The 18,152-nt window shown below is 37.2% G+C and overlaps 1 protein-coding gene and 1 non-coding gene across 2 annotated transcripts; both read right to left on the bottom strand.

The window, feature by feature from the left end:
• Positions 1 to 671: 671 nt before the first annotated feature.
• LOC122282303 lies at positions 672 to 8,044 on the bottom strand. The gene is made up of 11 exons (XM_043094261.1): positions 7,856 to 8,044; positions 7,047 to 7,256; positions 6,797 to 6,889; positions 6,621 to 6,716; positions 6,417 to 6,514; positions 6,059 to 6,072; positions 5,593 to 5,771; positions 3,983 to 4,055; positions 3,723 to 3,847; positions 3,108 to 3,479; positions 672 to 2,915 (listed from the first exon to the last, which is right to left on the bottom strand). The coding sequence occupies exons 1-11, from the start codon at positions 8,042 to 8,044 to the stop codon at positions 672 to 674; spliced, it is 3,693 nt and encodes a 1,230-aa protein (XP_042950195.1).
• Positions 8,045 to 13,107: 5,063 nt separating this feature from the next.
• LOC122283592 lies at positions 13,108 to 13,211 on the bottom strand. Its single transcript, XR_006230990.1, has one exon. It is a non-coding gene; the product is annotated as a small nucleolar RNA R71 (small nucleolar RNA).
• Positions 13,212 to 18,152: the final 4,941 nt, after the last annotated feature.

The following is an 18,152-nucleotide window of genomic DNA, read 5'->3' as shown; positions in this document are numbered from 1 at the left end:
GGAGTCCCAAGAAAAATTTTAGTTCACCTACCATGCTCATCTCAAATTCATTCTTCATCTCATCAGCAAACTCAAGAGCCAGAGTGTCAATGAAAGATCCAAAAACAATGTCATCCATATAGATTTGAGTAATTGTTATGTCTTCTCCAGCTTTTCTGATGAATAATGTCCTATCAACACTTCCTCTCAAAAACTTGTGGTTCTCCAAATAGGAAGTTAGTCTTTCATACCAAGCTTTGGGAGCCTGTTTTAGGCCATAAAGAGCTTTCTTCAGCCTGTAGACATGACTAGGATATTTTGGATCCTTGAAACCCTTTGGTTGTTCAACATATACTTCTTCTTGGAGAACTCCATTCAGAAGAGCACTCTTGACATCCATTTGATAGAGCTTGAAGCACATATGACAAGCGATGCTCAACAAAATTCGAATTGACTCAAGTCTAGCAACCGGAGTGAAAGTCTCATCGAAGTCTATACCCTTCATCTGGGCATACCCTTGAGCAACCAGTCTTGCTTTATTTCGCACAATGATTCCATTATCATCAGACTTATTCTTGAAAATCCATTTTGTGCCTACCACATTGTGACTTTCTGGTCTTGGCACCAAGTACCACACATTGTTCCTCACAAATTGATTTATTTCGTCATGCATCGCATTTAACCAATTCTCGTCACTTAAGGCTTCTTCGACCCCTTTTTGGTTCAATTTGTGAGATGTAACTTGAGTGAGCCAATTGATTTATCACTTTTCTTCCTAGTCTCATCCCTTCATCTATGTTTCCTATAATATTTTCTTGGGGATGATTCAACTTTACTCTTGAAGAAGGCTCCTTTTGGCTTCTTATCTTTTCATTTGATGCGGACTCCAAGTTTTCCCTTACCGCATCACTATCTTCTCTTTCAGTTCCATTTGGTAAGTGAGATGGCTCATCTTTATTCAATTTCTCTTCAGGAGCATCATTCACTACCACATTTATGGACTCTATTTCAGTTCTGGTGTGCAGATTGTAGCATCTATACGCACGGCTGTTTCTAGCGTATCCAAGAAAAATCCCTTCATCACTTTTGGGGTCAAACTTAGCTAAGTTTTCCCTGTCTCTCAAAATGTAGCATTGGCTTCCAAACACAATGAAGTACTTCACATTTGGTTTCTTTCCTTTCCACAGTTCATATGGTGTTTTGGAAGTGTTTGGTCTCGGATAGACTCTATTCACAATATGACATGCTGTGTTCACAGCTTCTCCCCAGAAATGGGTAGGAACATTCTTACTGTGTATCATGACTCGAGCCATTTCTTGAATCACCCTGTTCTTTCTTTCGACCACTCTATTTTGCTGTGGAGTGATGGGGGCAGAAAATTCTTGACTGATGCCCTCTTCATCACATAAATTCTCAAGATTTGAATTGTCAAATTCTCTTCCATGATCGCTCCTAATTCTGACTATTACCTTTCCTTGCTCATTTTGAAGCTTCTTGCACAAGATTTTAATCACATTAGGAGCTTCAACTTTCTCTCTCAGAAATTCCACCCATGAATATCTAGTGAAGTCATCCACCATTACCAGTATGTATCTCTTTTCCCCCAGGCTTTCAATTCTAGAGGGTCCCATAAGATCAATGTGCAATAACTCCAAAGGTTGTTCGGTTAGGATAGCCGTAGTTTTCTTGTGAGCTATTCTGACTTGTTTTCCCAATTGACATGACCCACACACAGGAGTCTCCACTTTACCCAGCTCGGGCAACCCTATCACCATATCTTTCTTGGCAATCTTGGACAAATTTTTATGATTCACATGTCCAAGTCTTTGGTGCCACAGGTCTGTTGCCTCACTCTTAGCACTGTTGCAACTATATTGAAAATTAGGAGTGATGTCATAACAATTGTCAGATGTCCTCGTTCCCTGCATCATGCAGTTTCCATCATTATCTGAAACAATGCATTTTTCTTTTGAGAAGCAAACCTCAGCACCATTGTCACACATTTGACTTATGCTGAGGAGATTTGCTTTTAATCCATCAACAAACAGTACTTCCCTCAAGACGGGTAGTCCAAGTATATCAATTTCACCTTTTCCAATTATATCAGCTTTTCCACCATCTCCAAAAGTTACTGTTCCACACTTGTATTCCTCAACAGTTTTAAACAAACTTCTATCACCTGACATGTGACGTGAGCATCCGTTATCAAGGTACCACACATATGTGTCTCTAGTCTTTAGAGCAATGTGTGCAACATGACATGTGTTTCTTTCTCCAGTTCTGACCCACATCTTTCTAACTTTTGGAGAACCACCCTTTTTGGTAGTTGACAGTTGGTCTAACTTGACATTCAGCATCTCATTCTGCCTAGTTAAGGCCATGACTTGACTCCAAAGATTCAGATGCCCTCTTCTTGGTTGTCTATCTCCATTTTTCATGTGTTTCTTCCTAAGCTCATAGCAATTTGGTCGGATGTGGCCAGCCCTACCACAATTATGACACACATAGTTTTCTTTGCTATCTCTTTGTCTCCTGAATGAAGAGGTATACTTAGGAGCAGTTATGAGACGTTTACCCATGTTTGGAGGGTGCATACTTTTGCTTTGAGAAGGTGCATGTTCATATGTGATGTATCTTTTCAGCTTAAAACACTCCGTTACAACATGACCTGTTTTACCACAGTGATGACAAATAGGTCTTGCATTTCTAGTTCTTAGTTTCATATGAGACAGAACACCCATTTGGACATGAGATGATTTCTTGCCCTTGTCAGATGGGTTAATCTTTCCATTGACAACTGATTCACAAACAAACACAATCTTCTTCTCATTTTTGTGGGAGACCTTTGAGGTGGTTGCAGTCTCAGAGTTTACTACATCATATCCTAGTCCACTCTTGTCACTAGGGGACTTTCCAAAGTTTAGGATTTCATCCAACTTTTATTTCCCGCTGGAGAAGGATTTCAGCTTTTCTTTCAGCAAGGTTATCTCACTTTCATGAGTTTTTAACTCATCTTCCAGAAACACCTTCTTCATTTTAAACTGATCAGCTAGAACAATGGCCTCAGTTAATTTCCCTTGAAGCTCTTCATTTTCTCTTTTAATGAAGTCTATCTCTTCAATGTGCACTTTGTTGAGTTTCCTCAATTTAATGCATTCCTTGTATAACTTCTCATAGACTTCTTGCAGCTCATCTTCATATTCAGATTCATTTCCAGACTTGCTCTCATCATCTAACACATTTTCACTGTGTTCACTCTTGCTATCTACCGAGACAGTGAATGCCATGTAATTCAGATTTCTTTTTGGGGAAGAAATCCCTGATGAATCATTTGACTTTGATTCACTCTCACTTAGGGATGCAATTTTTGCTCTTTCTTTTGCCTTTTTGTAGTTTGCACATTCCAGGCGAATGTGTCCAAAACCATGGCATTCATGACACTGCACACTGGACTGGCCCTTGTCTCTATTTGTTCTAGTGTGCTTCTCAGAGTTCCTATCCTTATTCGCTAAACTTGAGCCTCTGTTGTATCTTTCAAACTTTTTCTTCTCTAGGCTCTGATTCTTTTTATTTCTAGCCACAAACATTTTCCTGAATTTCTTAGCATAAAATGCTATTTCTTTGTCACTCATAGCCAAATCATCGGATGACTCATCTGACTCCTCTTTAACAGTATTGAGGGCTATGGACTTGTGCTTCTTGTCCATTGGAAGAGTATGTTCATATGTTTGGAGGGAGCCCACCAATTCTTCAATTCTCATAGTATCCACATCTTTGCTTTCCTCAATAGCCGTAACCTTAGGACGAAATCTCTCAGGAAGAGATCTGAGAACTTTTCTCACAACTCTATTCTCAAGAATTTTATCTCCTAGATTTAAGCAAGAGTTGACGATATCATTTAGTTTGGCATAGAAAGCATCAAATGTTTCATCATCCTTCATTCTCAACTCTTCAAAACTAGTAGTCAACATTTGAAGCTTAGAATTCTTTACAGCCTTGGTACCTTCATGGGTAATCTCAAGAATATCCCAAGCTTCCTTGCAATTTTGACACATTGATATCCGTTTGAATTCTTCCTGGGATACAGCCATAAAGATTGCATTAAGCCCTTTGCTATTCCAATCGCACTCACTTATTTCATCCCTAGAGTAATTTTCTACACTTTTGGGAGTTTGAACTCCGTCAACAAGAACCTCTGGTTCTGTCCAACCATTTGTTATGGAAATCCATACTCGTTCATCCACAGATTTCAAGAATGCTCTCATTCTCACTTTCCAATAAGCATAGTTGTTTCCATCAAAATATTGTGGAGATGTGAGTGATTGAGACCTATCCATTTAAACCACTACAGCAGGATCACATTCAGGAACTAAATCCTAGCGGAGTGAACCCTCTCTGATACCAATTGAAAAAGCAGTGGTTCTACCCAACACTACACCTAGAGGGGGGGTGAATAGGTGTAATCCAATTTTTATGTCCTTTTGAAAATTAGACAAACAAGCAGTTAATAAAAGAATCAAATAACACAAATAATCAACACATGATTTTGATCACGGAGTGAAAACTCATTTGAAGAACATCTTCAAAATCTAAAACCACTCCGGGTGTAAGACACCACCTCAAATCCACTATAGAAATTTTAGTTTGTTACAATCAATTTAGAGACACTCACAAAACCTTTGTAGTAGCTAAGCTTGGCTTGCAACACCACAAGTGACCCACTCGATCTCTACACGCATGTAGTGTCGGAACTCCGACCTTCCTATAGCTTCCCACTAGAACCTCTCGATCTCTGCATCAACGGCAGCTCCGGACTCTTCCGGCCAACAAAAATGTCCACTTCAATGGACTCAAGTAAGAGTTGATTTTGAATGTGTTGTGGTGGAGAAATGTTTATCCAAGAGAGAATCAACCAAATGGGGGAGAGTTTGCTCTAAGAAGTTCTTGGAGGCCCTTAGGGTTTTTGCTCTAATTCTCCACACCTAGAACAGAAGTTAAGCTGTTCTATTTATAGTTCCCATCAAATGAGGCGTTCAAAACCCTACATTGTAAGTGATTTGAAACATTGGCTCGAGCGAAGTATCGAGCGAAGGTCGAGCGCCACAATCTGCCTAAGTTCGCTCGAGCGCCCTGTCAAGCGAGTATCGAGCGGTTAACTTTGCCTGAGTTCACTCGAGCTCAGTGTCGAGCGATGGTCGAGCGACACACTCTGCCTGGGTTCGCTCGAGCTCAGTGTCAAGTGAGAGTCAAGCGGTTGAATCTACTTAAGTTCGCTCGAGCTCAGTGTCGAGCGAGGATCGAGCGACACACTCTGCCTGGGTTCACTCGAGCTCAGTGTCGAGCGAGGGTCGAGCGGTGCAATCTGCCCAAGTGTGTCGAGCAAGGGTCAAGCGAAGTCACTTTCTTTTGACCAATAATGAGCACTTCAAGCCTTTCTGCAACAACACTTGTTACAACACTATTTTACACAGGTTTTCACAAGAATATGCCAATACGCTCATTTTTCCCTCAACATAAATCATAACCTCCTAACCAAATTTGGATACAATAAAAGCTACACCACCATTCATTATGACATTGACTAAACCAATAAAGGAGGCAACTATTATATACCATCACTGGATCTAGAACTTGTCCAATTATGTTCCAGATTTTTGACATTTCGGCATGGTTGCCATTCATGGAATCTCTGAAATGTGTTCTGTGCATGAATCCCTTGGTGCCATCACAGAAAACAATGGTCTTCTCTAACACGTGATTGAGCAGATCCTCTGATGCAATATGGTGTATCCCTGCATGGAAAAAATATCATCATCATAAATTATACCCACTTAGGTAATGAATATACACCAGCCTGGGAATTAGAACTACTTCTCAACTGTTATTAAACTGGATACTCACTCATTCTAGTGCCTTACCATTAGCAAATCCTCTTGACCACCAAACATCTACCAACCACTTCCATATTATACCCGGTTATATATTCCCCAAAACACAAACTGTCATCACTTACATAACAACCTCCCACCCTTTTTGTCAAAACATGACCCCCAACCCATCCCACACCATACATGAATACCTTGGCATTTATAACTGTTGCCATTTCCAATAGGGGGAACAAAAAACACAAAAATCCCCATGACCTTCTTCAAAAAATGTCAACTTTTGAGAGATGTTATGCATCTCCTTAAGTCTCTTGTTGAGACTCACTACTTGTCCCCAACTATGATGACATGGCCATAATTTGTTTGTCATGCTCAGAAAACTGTTTGCGAAGCTTAGCCATATCCCCCAAAAGTGCTGCAAGTTTATTCTTATACAAGTTTGCAGATTCCTTGTTCCTTTCATTCTCCTCGGCTATACGTTTAAATGCCTTGTTCTTTTTCAAGAACAGGGAGGGCTCAGGTATGTCTCAGTGGCCCAGCCCTTGTGCATACCCAAATTTGAACCCCAACACCTCCTTGAAAACATCACCAGCAGCTTCCTGAACATCCTCTTCAGTTTCTTTCTCATTCAACCTCTTTAGCATCAGATTCTGAAATTTTGGCAAAAAACACCGTAAAGTTAATGAAAAAAGCACAATTACATAGAACCATTATATAAAAAAATATATTCAGCTAAGAGGGAAAGATCTAACTAACATAATTGTGTTCACTTGCTGCATTGATAAATTTCCCCTTCTCATTTGACCAGTGTGTTTCTTTGTAAAATTCAATCATATTCCGTGCCTCCTCACCCTTCAAATTCAATGATTGAATTTTAAGTATAAACAAACATTTATCAGAACATCTAATAATCACTTTAATAATCAGCTTACCCTCTCTTCCATAAGCCTAACAAAAGATTTTCTCCCACTTGTATGCCTAACCTTCTGTTTTTTCCTATTATTGTTGTTCCTACGAGACTGCTCCTGAAAGAATATCAATATAAATCTTGTTATGCTAATACACTTATGTACTCATAAGTCTTAATGTATATATATAGGAATATTTATATAGTGCCAAAAATAGCTCATTATATGCTGAAACAGTTTATTGGTAGATGGTTTACACACTAGTGGTCCTTACCTTGAATTTGGGGCTGGCCCCCATTTGACATAGCCACTCCCATACATGTGGCTTCACCCATTCCTTCCGACCAGCTAATACCTCCTCATGCGAAGCAAATTTCTTGTAGTGCTTGTGTAATTCATAGTGGTAAGCATTGTACGTATCAGCTAGTGAGTTTGCTACAGCTTCGTGATGGTTCTCTCTAGTCCAATCCAACACGAAATCAACCTGCATGGACATTGTATCATATCACATCTTCTTGTCATTTGAAAATACAACCTTCAAAATCATAAATAACAAGCAATAGGAAGCCTTATTAACCCCCTTACTCTAACATGATTGATGAGCTCGTGCTTCTCCTTGTCATCTACGACACTTCAACTTGCATGTCTCATATATCCGCATGTACTCTTATAATCTAGCTCACCGACGGGTGAATGATGTGGCATTCTCGCATGATGGGCCTCTATGCCCATCCTTTATACTTAAAGGGATCCTACCCATCTTTCGTAACCTTTCAAAAATTGTACCCTTAGCAGGCTCACGGCCTCATTTTTTTATGGGTGGAACTGTAACAATGAAGTGAATAAAACTGTTAGTTAACACAAAAGCATGGATACCCTGTTTAAATGTTGAAACAATGCGTATAGATACATGTCCAAATAAAAAGCCATTAATTAGTACAACCATACTTGTGCTATTATCCCCCTCAGTTACATCATGTTGTGCAGTTTGGATGGACTCTTCTACCCCCACAGCCGATACCGCTTCCCGTGAGGCATCAACCCTAGGATCCTCCTCATCTCTTAGACTCCTTGTCTCAAGACCAAATTTGGAACTTCTATGCCCTCTGTTGGTACTGCTTCAGGTGAGGCATCTATTATGGGATTGATGAAATCTCTTAGTCTCCTTGTTGGAGGCACCAAGGCTGGAGCTTCATCAAGTTGGCTTGACACTATGAGTGGACGTTGAGGTCTAATTCTTCCCCTCCGGCCTCTTTTCCCAGATATCACCATTACTACCTACTATGTATATTCCTATATTAGTGATATAGCAATCAACATGTTTCACTAATACATGTTCAAATAACATTGTTGTGAAAGTTTATCAACATGTTACTTTTTCCTAACTTTATCTTGAGTTCTTAATATACAATTAATTGTTCCAAGTAATGGTGGGGATGTTTGAATTTGCCTAAAAATATGCTTTAGTTCCTCAGGTTACAGAATATGTCACATTTAGATGAAATTTTTTCCTTCTTAAATGAATAAAAGTGCAAAACATATTCTGATATTAACTGTGACATAAAGTTTCGTATTCAACCACCTAGTGCAGGTGGAATACAAAAGCCTGTTTTTTGGACATAACCGTGATAATGAGATGAGGAATTTCCCTTGCATCTCCAGAAATTCCTATGATCACTGGTGCCATCTTATCACATTAAATGGATTTATTACATTGGAGTCATTTGAAGATCAACCCAGAGACAACATTCATTATCACAGAGATTATCACATGGTTATATACATGGAATATATTTTCATTTTATATTCTATCTTGGCCAGGATTTATGAAGTTCTAGTCTCCATTTAATCTGTAGGACTTTTTGGTTTGTTTGCTTTTTGAAAACATACATTTTCTGGACTAAAGTGGTGATTTTTTGTCCAAAATTCACACTATACAGTAAACCACAAGATTTCTAAACACCTCAACACCGTGTATGCTGCTACTGTATTGGAGGCCACTGGTCTTAGCAATATGCTTGAAAAACCATTGCCTTCACCACTAGTGCAAGTGCAACAACTACTCATGTTGTTGTTTCACTATGTTCTTCTACTTATTCCTTATATGCAAACCCTAGTATGACCTTTTTTTGGCTCAATATCTATCTTCAAAGTTCCTACCATATATTAAAAATATTCCCTGAAATCAGAATTCAGATCTAACTCAACATATATGCTAACTTTGAAAACAGGCATATTATCTTAAGAATTATATGATTTAACAGAAAATCATTCACATAAAAAACACTTGGCTTATCTTGTAAAGTAAATTTGGAGCTTGTGGGGTTAAAAATATGTTTACCTTTGCTTGCCTCTACTGGTTAGTTTGGCAGCAAAATGTTGAGCTGTGTCTTGAGCTCTCCGTGAGTTTTCTATCACTCGCAATAGGGTTTGAGAATCCAGCTAAAGCTTTTGCAACTCACTATGAACCCCACCAGTTGCTTACTTCCTCACCCTACTGGAGTCCAGAGCACCTTCTCATGATCTGGAAATTGATGTAAATCTAGCTTCTGTCACTTCATGCTCAACTTAACCACGGGCAGTACTAACTCTCCAAAGTTAAAATCCCGCAAGTCGAAAGTAATGTTTTACTTTCCCTCGTGCTCCATTCCTCGGCCATTTGGGAATTATAAAACATTGTATTTGCTTATTTCGGGCTTTTAATGTATATTAAATGGGCTGCCTAGCAATAAGATTCTGTCTATTAAAATGAAGTGTTCCCTTATATCTTTTGCATTACTAGATCTACCAATGTATGTTACACATGTATGGATTTAGGGCTGCCTGCGAACATGCTATATAAAACTACATTTATAATTTAACCTAGATGAGATCAGAGATATCATTTCGTAGACCTTGTCACATGCTTATCTTTGTGTTCAAATATTTTGGACAGCATTGGTAAATCAAATATACGTTGATGGATAGCTGATTTGGCATAAAGTATTATATACAATCTGTATAGGATCACCACTTTGAAGAACATGTTAAAACTTTTAACATTTGTGGGACCCAATGGCTTTTTTGGCCAGGCTTGTCTGTTTTGATAACTTTCTCTTCTGACACCAGATTGTAAACGTTATTCAATGCCTGAATTTGACACCACTTAAGACAACGTTAAGATATCTCATTTTCCCAAAATGAGAGAACCATTAGGCCCATAGTGATCCTGAAATGATATGCTTCTTTAGTCATAAGCTTACACGTTGTCTTCATCATGTGAGAGGATTACAAGAGTCATTCAGCTACGTTTTATCCAATCAAATGAACTATTTTGTATAATAGAATATTAAAGTAACTTGCTGTAATTGTGATCATCCTGTTTTTATGTTTTTATTTTTTTGTGCATGGTATATAATTAGTGGTTTAGTTTAGTTGAAATATGACTCAGTATAATATAAATCTCAAGTTCAGACTTTTAGGGACCATGGAATTACAGCAATTGTCCAAGTATCTACAAATTTTATTTACGCCTTTATCTAAAATGTCTGATACCACACCCTTTTAGCTCGATTTATCCTTCCATCCCATTCTATAATTACCTGCATAGAATAATTATTTCTTAACATGTCCATTTCATGAGCTTTCAACCAGCTTATAGTCAGTAAACCAATATTCTATTTGCATTGGTTTAGGACAACTTTAAAAATGTCCATTTCGCGCCCTTTATGGACTGCTCTATCAGTCCAAAATACTAAACCAATTATTTTTTTATGCTTTATGCCTTCGTTTACCTTATCCCCCTTTCATTCCCAATTTATATCAATATTTATAAATTGATATTCAGGCAAATTTAACACACTTCCACTTATGAATTTGGACCACATCATTTACATTTCCTTCTTTATATTCAACTCCAGAAACATTCTTGGTTTCATTGTAAGGCAATGGTGGAAAATTATTCATGTATTGTCTTACAAGAGACCTGGACTGTTGATTGAGCTGAAATATTACATGTTTTAACTATTTAAAACCAATGTATTTTAAATTCTTCGTGACACTATTATTGGTTTTAGATGGAAAAATGATTTTTAAGCATAAATACGAGTTATGATTTTTAATTGATTGATATCATGTTTATGCTTAATTTTATAATTATGATTTAATGGGACAATATTTCCTCACATATATAGTCTATTTTTGATAATCTATTTTTCTTTTAATTTATTTTTGAGTGTTATTTCTTTCTTCTTATTTTCAGTTTAAATAAAATTCAAATGAGATCCGGTTGGAACTTTTGACCAAAAGAGCATATTAATTGAGAGGAATGAAGAGAAGGAAGGACGTAATTGGGCAGCTGCTTGTTTGGCTTAACTTTCATCGGTTGGTGCAGCTAAATTAAGGTAAGGAACATGTGATGGATTGGAAGAGAAGCCGTTTGAAGTGTGAACACATGCTTGAGTTTTCAACCAAGTGTGAATTGAAGATAGAATTCGGCTGGTTAATTTGATTGGAGCAAGATAGATGTCGTGCATTATTTGACTTGGAGGAAGGGCAGCACCAACTTGAGGCAGCCATCTAAAGATATTTATATATATATGTGTGTGTGTGTGTGTGTGTGTGTGTGTGTGTGTGTGTGGCTGGACGGCAGAAATTGAAAAGGATGAAGAAAAGAAATGTCGTGCTTGACTTGTGAGTGGAAGAAAGGGAGGTGTTGTGCTGTTTCCGTTTCCTTGCTTTTCATTTGGAGTGGATTTTTTTTTTTTACTTGTGGCATAAAGCTCTTGTATTGATTCATTTTCATTTAGAAGAGACGGATGGAATTCAATCTCTGATTTATTCCTCTGTATCAATTGGATTTCAGATTTTGTTGTTTCTAAGTTATTGCTTAATATTTCTTGTGTTAGTTATTTAATGGAGAATACTTATATGATTTCTATAGTATTTGTAATAAATATGTTTGGCCAAATTTTCATACTAAGGTTAGAGGTGAAGTTTAATGATTTAAATATTGTTTCCGGATCCACATAAAATCTATTTCGCGACCTTGATCGATTGAAAGATTTTATTATTGGATATTTTGATTATCAATATACTCGTCTTGATTCATTGTGATTTCCGAATACAGTGAATACTTGAGGAATCCCTGTGGTATTCAAATAGATTTGTAAATGTCTTAATCATCAATCGTTCACGCTCAATCATAAGCGACTATTTTTCTTGATCTTAAATGTTAAATCTTCCAATTAAACAGAATCATTATTCTAGTTTAATTGAAGTAAATTGATCGGAAACAATATCATAAATTATTAAATGGATCCTCGAAACCTTAGTCTTTCTCCATATTAATTTATTTTATCATTTTAATTTGATTCAGTTATTTTATCAATCTTCATCTAATTGCACGTTTCTTTTAATAATTTCATTTCATTGTCTGAATTTATTTCCTTTATCACAAAAGTCAATCCATGTGGATTCGATCCTGTAAGATACTACAACACCTGTATACTTGCAGGTAAAACTGCATTAAATTTTTGGTTCATTAATTTGAGTCAGAATTTAGGCTCAACAAGTTTTTGGCGCCGTTGCCAGGGATTGCAACGTGTGATAATTGTTTTTTAGAAAAAAAAAATTAGTAATCTTTTGCTAATTGTTTTTCATATTCTTTTTGCAGGTACGATTTTTTACGGAAAACAGAGCATGTAACATTGCTTCCATATTCATACCATTTGGTAATCTCATTCCAAAATTTTTTCTTTTACTTTCTTGCTTGTTTTGCATTTTGTTTTTACTTTTTGAATGTACTCGATCCTCTATGATGAATGATCTCGTGGCAATGTGATCAAACGGGTAGATTGAGAAGAGAGGAAATTGTTTTAAAAGAATTGGTTGATACTTTGTCAGGTGATTCTAAAAATTCTCATTCTAATACCATGGCTGACAATCGTAGTGTTCATGACGAACAAGAAAATGAAGAGGCACAAAATAATCCGCCAATGAGAACTTTGCGTGAATATTTGCAGCCTACAAGGACAAGTACTCCATCTTGCATGATTTTTCCTACGAATATGGGAAATTTTGATTTAAAACCGGGAGTAATCCAATTACTTCCCAAGTTTCATGGCTTGGATTCAGAAAGTCCTTATTTGCATTTAAAAGAATTTGAAGAAGTTTGTGCAACTTTACAAAACCAAACTATCAATGATGACGTTGTTAGATTAAAGTTGTTTCCATTCTCTTTGAAAGAAAAAGTTAAAAATTGGTTGAACTCCTTGAGACCAAGATCTATTGGCACATGGCAAGAAATGCAAAAGGAATTTCTAAAAAAGTTTTTTCCTACTCATAGGACCAATACTCTTCGCAGAAATATTATGAATTTTTCTCAAAAGGAAAAGGAAACATTTTTTCAGTGTTGGGAACGTTTTAAAGAATTGTTGCTAACTTGCCCACATCATGGCTATGAGACTTGGCGCACCATTAGTTTCTTCTATGAAGGTTTAACATCTCAAATGCGTCAGTTTGTAGAAATGATGTGTAACGGTGATTTTCTAAATAAAGATCCTGATGATGCTTGAGACTATTTTGACCAGTTAGCTGAAAATGCCCAATCTTGGGATAACACAGATCATTCTGATCGGTCAAATAAGCCCAAACTCGGTGCCATGTATCAAGAAGGTATGTATGTTCTTAAAGGAAATGATGATGTGAATACTAGGATAGCAAGTCTGATAAGAAAAGTCGAAGCCATGGAGGTTAGGAAGGTAAATCCAGTTAAGGCCAGTGAAAAAGAAGAAGAAAATTGTGGCATTTGTGAGATTAGTGGACACCTAACTTAGGATTGTCCAACAATCCCTGCTTTTAAAGAGGTGTTGCATGAACAAGCAAATGTCATGAATTCCTATAGAAGACCATTTTCTTCTCCTTATTCGGAAACATATAATCCTGGATGGAGAAATCACCCCAATTTTAGTTGGAGGAATGAGTCCAATCAAAATCAAAATCCTCAAGGGCCATCTTCTTCTAGTCCTTATGTGCCTCCACATAAGAAAACCCTTGAGGAAATATTACAGGCTTTTATGCAGGGACAAGAAAATATCAACACTCAGACAATGCAGGCCATTACTGAGATGAGAAGTTCTATTAGCGACTTGACCTCTGCATTGCATGCTCAAGAGAAGGGTAAGTTTCCTGCTCAACCTCAGCCGAATCCCAAAGGTAAATCTGAGGTAAGAAATTCAAATCCCTCTGATTCAAAATTTGAACATGCCAAGTCCATCACCACTCTACGCAGTGGAAAAATAATTGATAAGAGTATTTCAACAACGAAAGTTGATGAGACCAACAACTCTTTAAATTCCAAGAGTGATGGTGAACTTGAGAAGGTTGAATTGGATGTGCCTGTGAAAGCCCCAATACCTGCTCCATTTCCCCAACCATTGTAACATTCTCACAAGTTGGTTCAAAATGCTGATATTCTTGAAATTTTCAAACAGGTGAAAATCAACATTCCTTTGTTGGATGCAATCAAACAAATTCCATCGTATGCTAAGTTTTTGAAAGATTTATGCACAGTGAAGCGTACGATGAAGGTGCAGAATAAGGCTTTTCTCACTGAGTAGGTAAGCGCCATCCTCTAGAACAATTCTTTTCCTAAGTACAAAGACCCGGGTTGTCCAACAATTTCCTGCGTGATTGGAAATTTTAAAATTAAAAAAGCTTTACTTGACCTTGGAGCTAGTGTTAACCTCCTACCCTACTCGGTATATGAGCAGTTGGGTCTTGGTGAACTTAAACCCACCAAGGTAACACTCCAACTTGCTGACCGTTCAATTAAAATACCGAGAGGGATAGTTGAGGATGTGCTAGTTCAAGTAGGCAAATTTTATTTCCCAGTGGATTTCATTGTTTTGGACACAGAACCTGTCTTTGATGTTTGCACTCAAATTCCTATAATTTTGGGTAGCCTGTTCGTTGCGATTTCAAATGCTTTAATAAATTGTAGGAGTGGTGTGATGATAATATCTTTTGGCAACATGACTTTGGAGTTGAATATTTTCAATATTTGTAAACAACCTGGTGATGATGATGATGTGCATGAAGTAAATCTGATCCAAACTCTTGTTCAAAATAAATTTGATTCGTCAAGTTTTTCTGACCCTCTTGAGGCTTGTTTGGTTCATGGTATAAATTTTGATGATGATTCTGTACTTACATCTATGAATTTTTTGTTAGAATCTACTCCTATAATGGACACTGATAAATGGAGAACACGTTTTGAGGAATTACCGCCTCATGATGTCGTGTCTCTCCCTTCAAGTGTGCAAACACCAAAACTCGACTTGAAACCTCTACCTGCTGATCTCAAATATGTATTTTTAGGTCAAGCGGAGACATTACCAGTGGTCATTTAATCAAAATTGGATGAAATTCAGGAGAGCAAATTGATTGGTGTTCTCATTGAACACAAAGAGGCAATAGGATGGACCATAGCTGATATCAAAGGTATCAGTCCTTTGATTTGTACCCACAGGATTTATCTAGAGGACAATTCTAAACCCTCTAGAGAAATGCAGCGTAGACTGAACCCCAACATGAAAAAGGTTGTCAGAGCAGAGGTGTTAAAACTTCTGGATGTAGGGATCATTTACCCTATTTCTGACAGCAAATGGGTTAGTCCCACGTAGGTGGTACCCAAGAAATCTGGTGTGACTGTAGTTAAGAATGCTGATAATGAATTGATCCCAACTAGAGTTACTACTGGTTGGCGTGTGTGCATTGACTACAGAAAACTGAATTCTGTCACCAGAAAGGATCATTTTTCCCTACCATTCATGGATCAAATCATTGAACATGTAGCGGGCCATAAATTCTATTGCTTCCTAGATGGTTATTCTGGATATAACCAAATTGAGATTGCTCCTGAAGATCAAGAAAAGACCACTTTTGCATGTCCATTTGGTACCTTTGCATATCGAAGGATGTCATTCGGACTCTGTAATGCTCCTGCTACATTTCAACGATGCATGATGAGTATATTCAGTGACATGGTAGAGCGTTTTGTTGAAATATTCATGGATGATTTTTCTATTTTTGGTGATTCATTTGATGAATGTTTGACTCATTTGGAAAGAGTGTTGATTAGATGCAAAGAAAAGAATTTGATTTTAAACTGGGAGAAGTGTCATTTTATGGTCACTCAAGGGATTGTTCTTGGTCACATTGTTTCTTCTCAAGGTTTTGAAGTGGACAAGGCCAAAATTGAATTAATTTCTAAATTGTCCATCCCAAAGAACATCAGGGATATCAGATCTTTTCTAGGTCATGCAGGTTTTTACAGGAGGTTCATCAAAGGCTTCAGCACAATTTCTAGACCTTTGTGCAATTTATTGTCAAAGGAAAATTCTTTTGTGTGGACTGATGATTGTGAGTTAGCTTTTACAAAGCTATAAGGTATGTTGATTTCAGCCCCAATTATGCGATCACCTGATTGGAATTTACCATTTGAAATTATGTGTGATGTTAGTGATTATGCTGTTGGAGCTGTGATGGGCCAACGTAAGGACAAAAAGCCTTGTGTTATTTATTATGCAAGTAGAACTTTAAACAGTGCTCAAATGAATTATTCAACAACTGAAAAAGAGCCACTTGCAGTAATTTTTGCACTTAACAAATTTTGCTCTTATTTGATCGGATCTCAAATTGTCATCTTTACTGATCATGCTGCGTTAAAGTACCTTTTAGCGAAAAAAGATGCAAAGTCCAGGTTGCTTAGATGGATCCTTTTGCTGCAAGAATTTGATTTGATAATCAAAGATAAAAAAGGAGTTGAGAATGTTGTTGCTGATCATCTGTCTAGACTTGTTCTTTCAGATTCCATAGAGACAGTTCCTATTAAAGACACATTTCCAGATGAGCAACTTTTTGGTATATCTCAAATGCCATGGTACGCTGACATTGCTAATTTTCTTGCTACAGGTGAAATTTCTCACATTTGGACTCAACAAGATAAGAGGAAATTTTTTGTGGAGGTAAGAAAATTCTTTTGGGATGATCCATATCTCTTCAAGTATTGCCCAGATCAAATAATTAGACGATGTGTCCCCAATAACGAATTTCAAAGTGTGATATCTTTTTGTCACTCTGGGGCATGTGGTGGCCATTTTTCTGGAAAGAAAACTGCTTTTAAAATTTTGCAATGTGGTTTCTATTGGCCTACCATTTTCAATGACACCCATGAATTTTGTAAAACTTGTGAGCGTTGTCAAAAGTTGGGAGGTATTACCCGCCGGAGTATGATGCCATTAAATCCAATTTTGGTTGTTGAAATATTTGATTGTTGGGGCATCGACTTCATGGGACCCTTCCTAATTTCTTTTGGCAATCTCTACATTTTGGTAGCTGTGGATTATGTGTCCAAATGGATTGAAGCTGTTCCATGCAAAAACAATGATCACAAAGTGGTACTGAAATTTTTGAAAGAAAATATTTTATCAAGATTTGGAACACCTCGAGCCATTATCAGTGATGGGGGTAAACATTTTTGTAATAAGCCTTTCGAGTCCTTAATGCGAAAATATGGTATTACTCATAAGGTTTCTACCCCTTATCATCCACAAACAAGTGGCCAAGTTGAGGTATCTAATCGGGAGATCAAAAAAATTTTAAAAAAGACGGTTAACCCAAGCCGCAAAGATTGGTCTTTACGACTAACCGACGCACTTTGGGCATACCGTACTGCTTTTAAAACCCCGATTGGTATGTCCCCATATCGACTCATTTTTGGAAAGGCATGTCACTTACCTGTGGAATTGGAACACAAAGCTTATTGGGCAATCAAGCGATTTAATTTTGATGTGGATAAAGCTTGCTCTCTTCGTAAGTTTCAGCTTAATGAGTTAGAGGAAATCATGAATGAAACTTATGAAAACTCTCGCATTGCCAAGGAGAGAATGAAAATTTTTTATGACAAAAATATTTTTCGAAAATCTTTTGAGCCTTCCCAAAAAGTTTTGTTGTATAATTCAAGGCTCCATTTATTTCCTGGTAAGCTTCGATCCAGATAGATCGGCCCCTTTGTTGTAAAAATTGTTTATCCTTTTGGGGCCATTGAGATAGAAAATCCAGAGAATGGTAATGTTTTTAAAGTTAATGGACAAAGGTTGAAACTATTTTTGGATGATTTCACTCCAGAAGTTGAGTCCACTACTCTGGAGGATCCTACTTATCAGAATTAATTTCTGATTTCTCATTGTATATACCGTATTTGTTTGTTTTGTTTTTCTTTCTTTTGCTTTTTGTGTTTTTAACTTTAACAGAAATCTACTCCTTATGTGCATTCGAATATCTCAGGTGAATTCTTTTCTCTCTGTTTAATCATTCTCGTCTCAATATATGTTCTACA

The sequence above is a fragment of the Carya illinoinensis genome, chromosome 11 (genome assembly GCF_018687715.1).
Source record: "Carya illinoinensis cultivar Pawnee chromosome 11, C.illinoinensisPawnee_v1, whole genome shotgun sequence".
Classification (NCBI taxonomy): domain Eukaryota; kingdom Viridiplantae; phylum Streptophyta; class Magnoliopsida; order Fagales; family Juglandaceae; genus Carya; species Carya illinoinensis.
The sequence above is the reverse complement of the archived record's forward strand: the minus strand, read 5'-3'. Positions and strand labels throughout refer to the sequence as shown.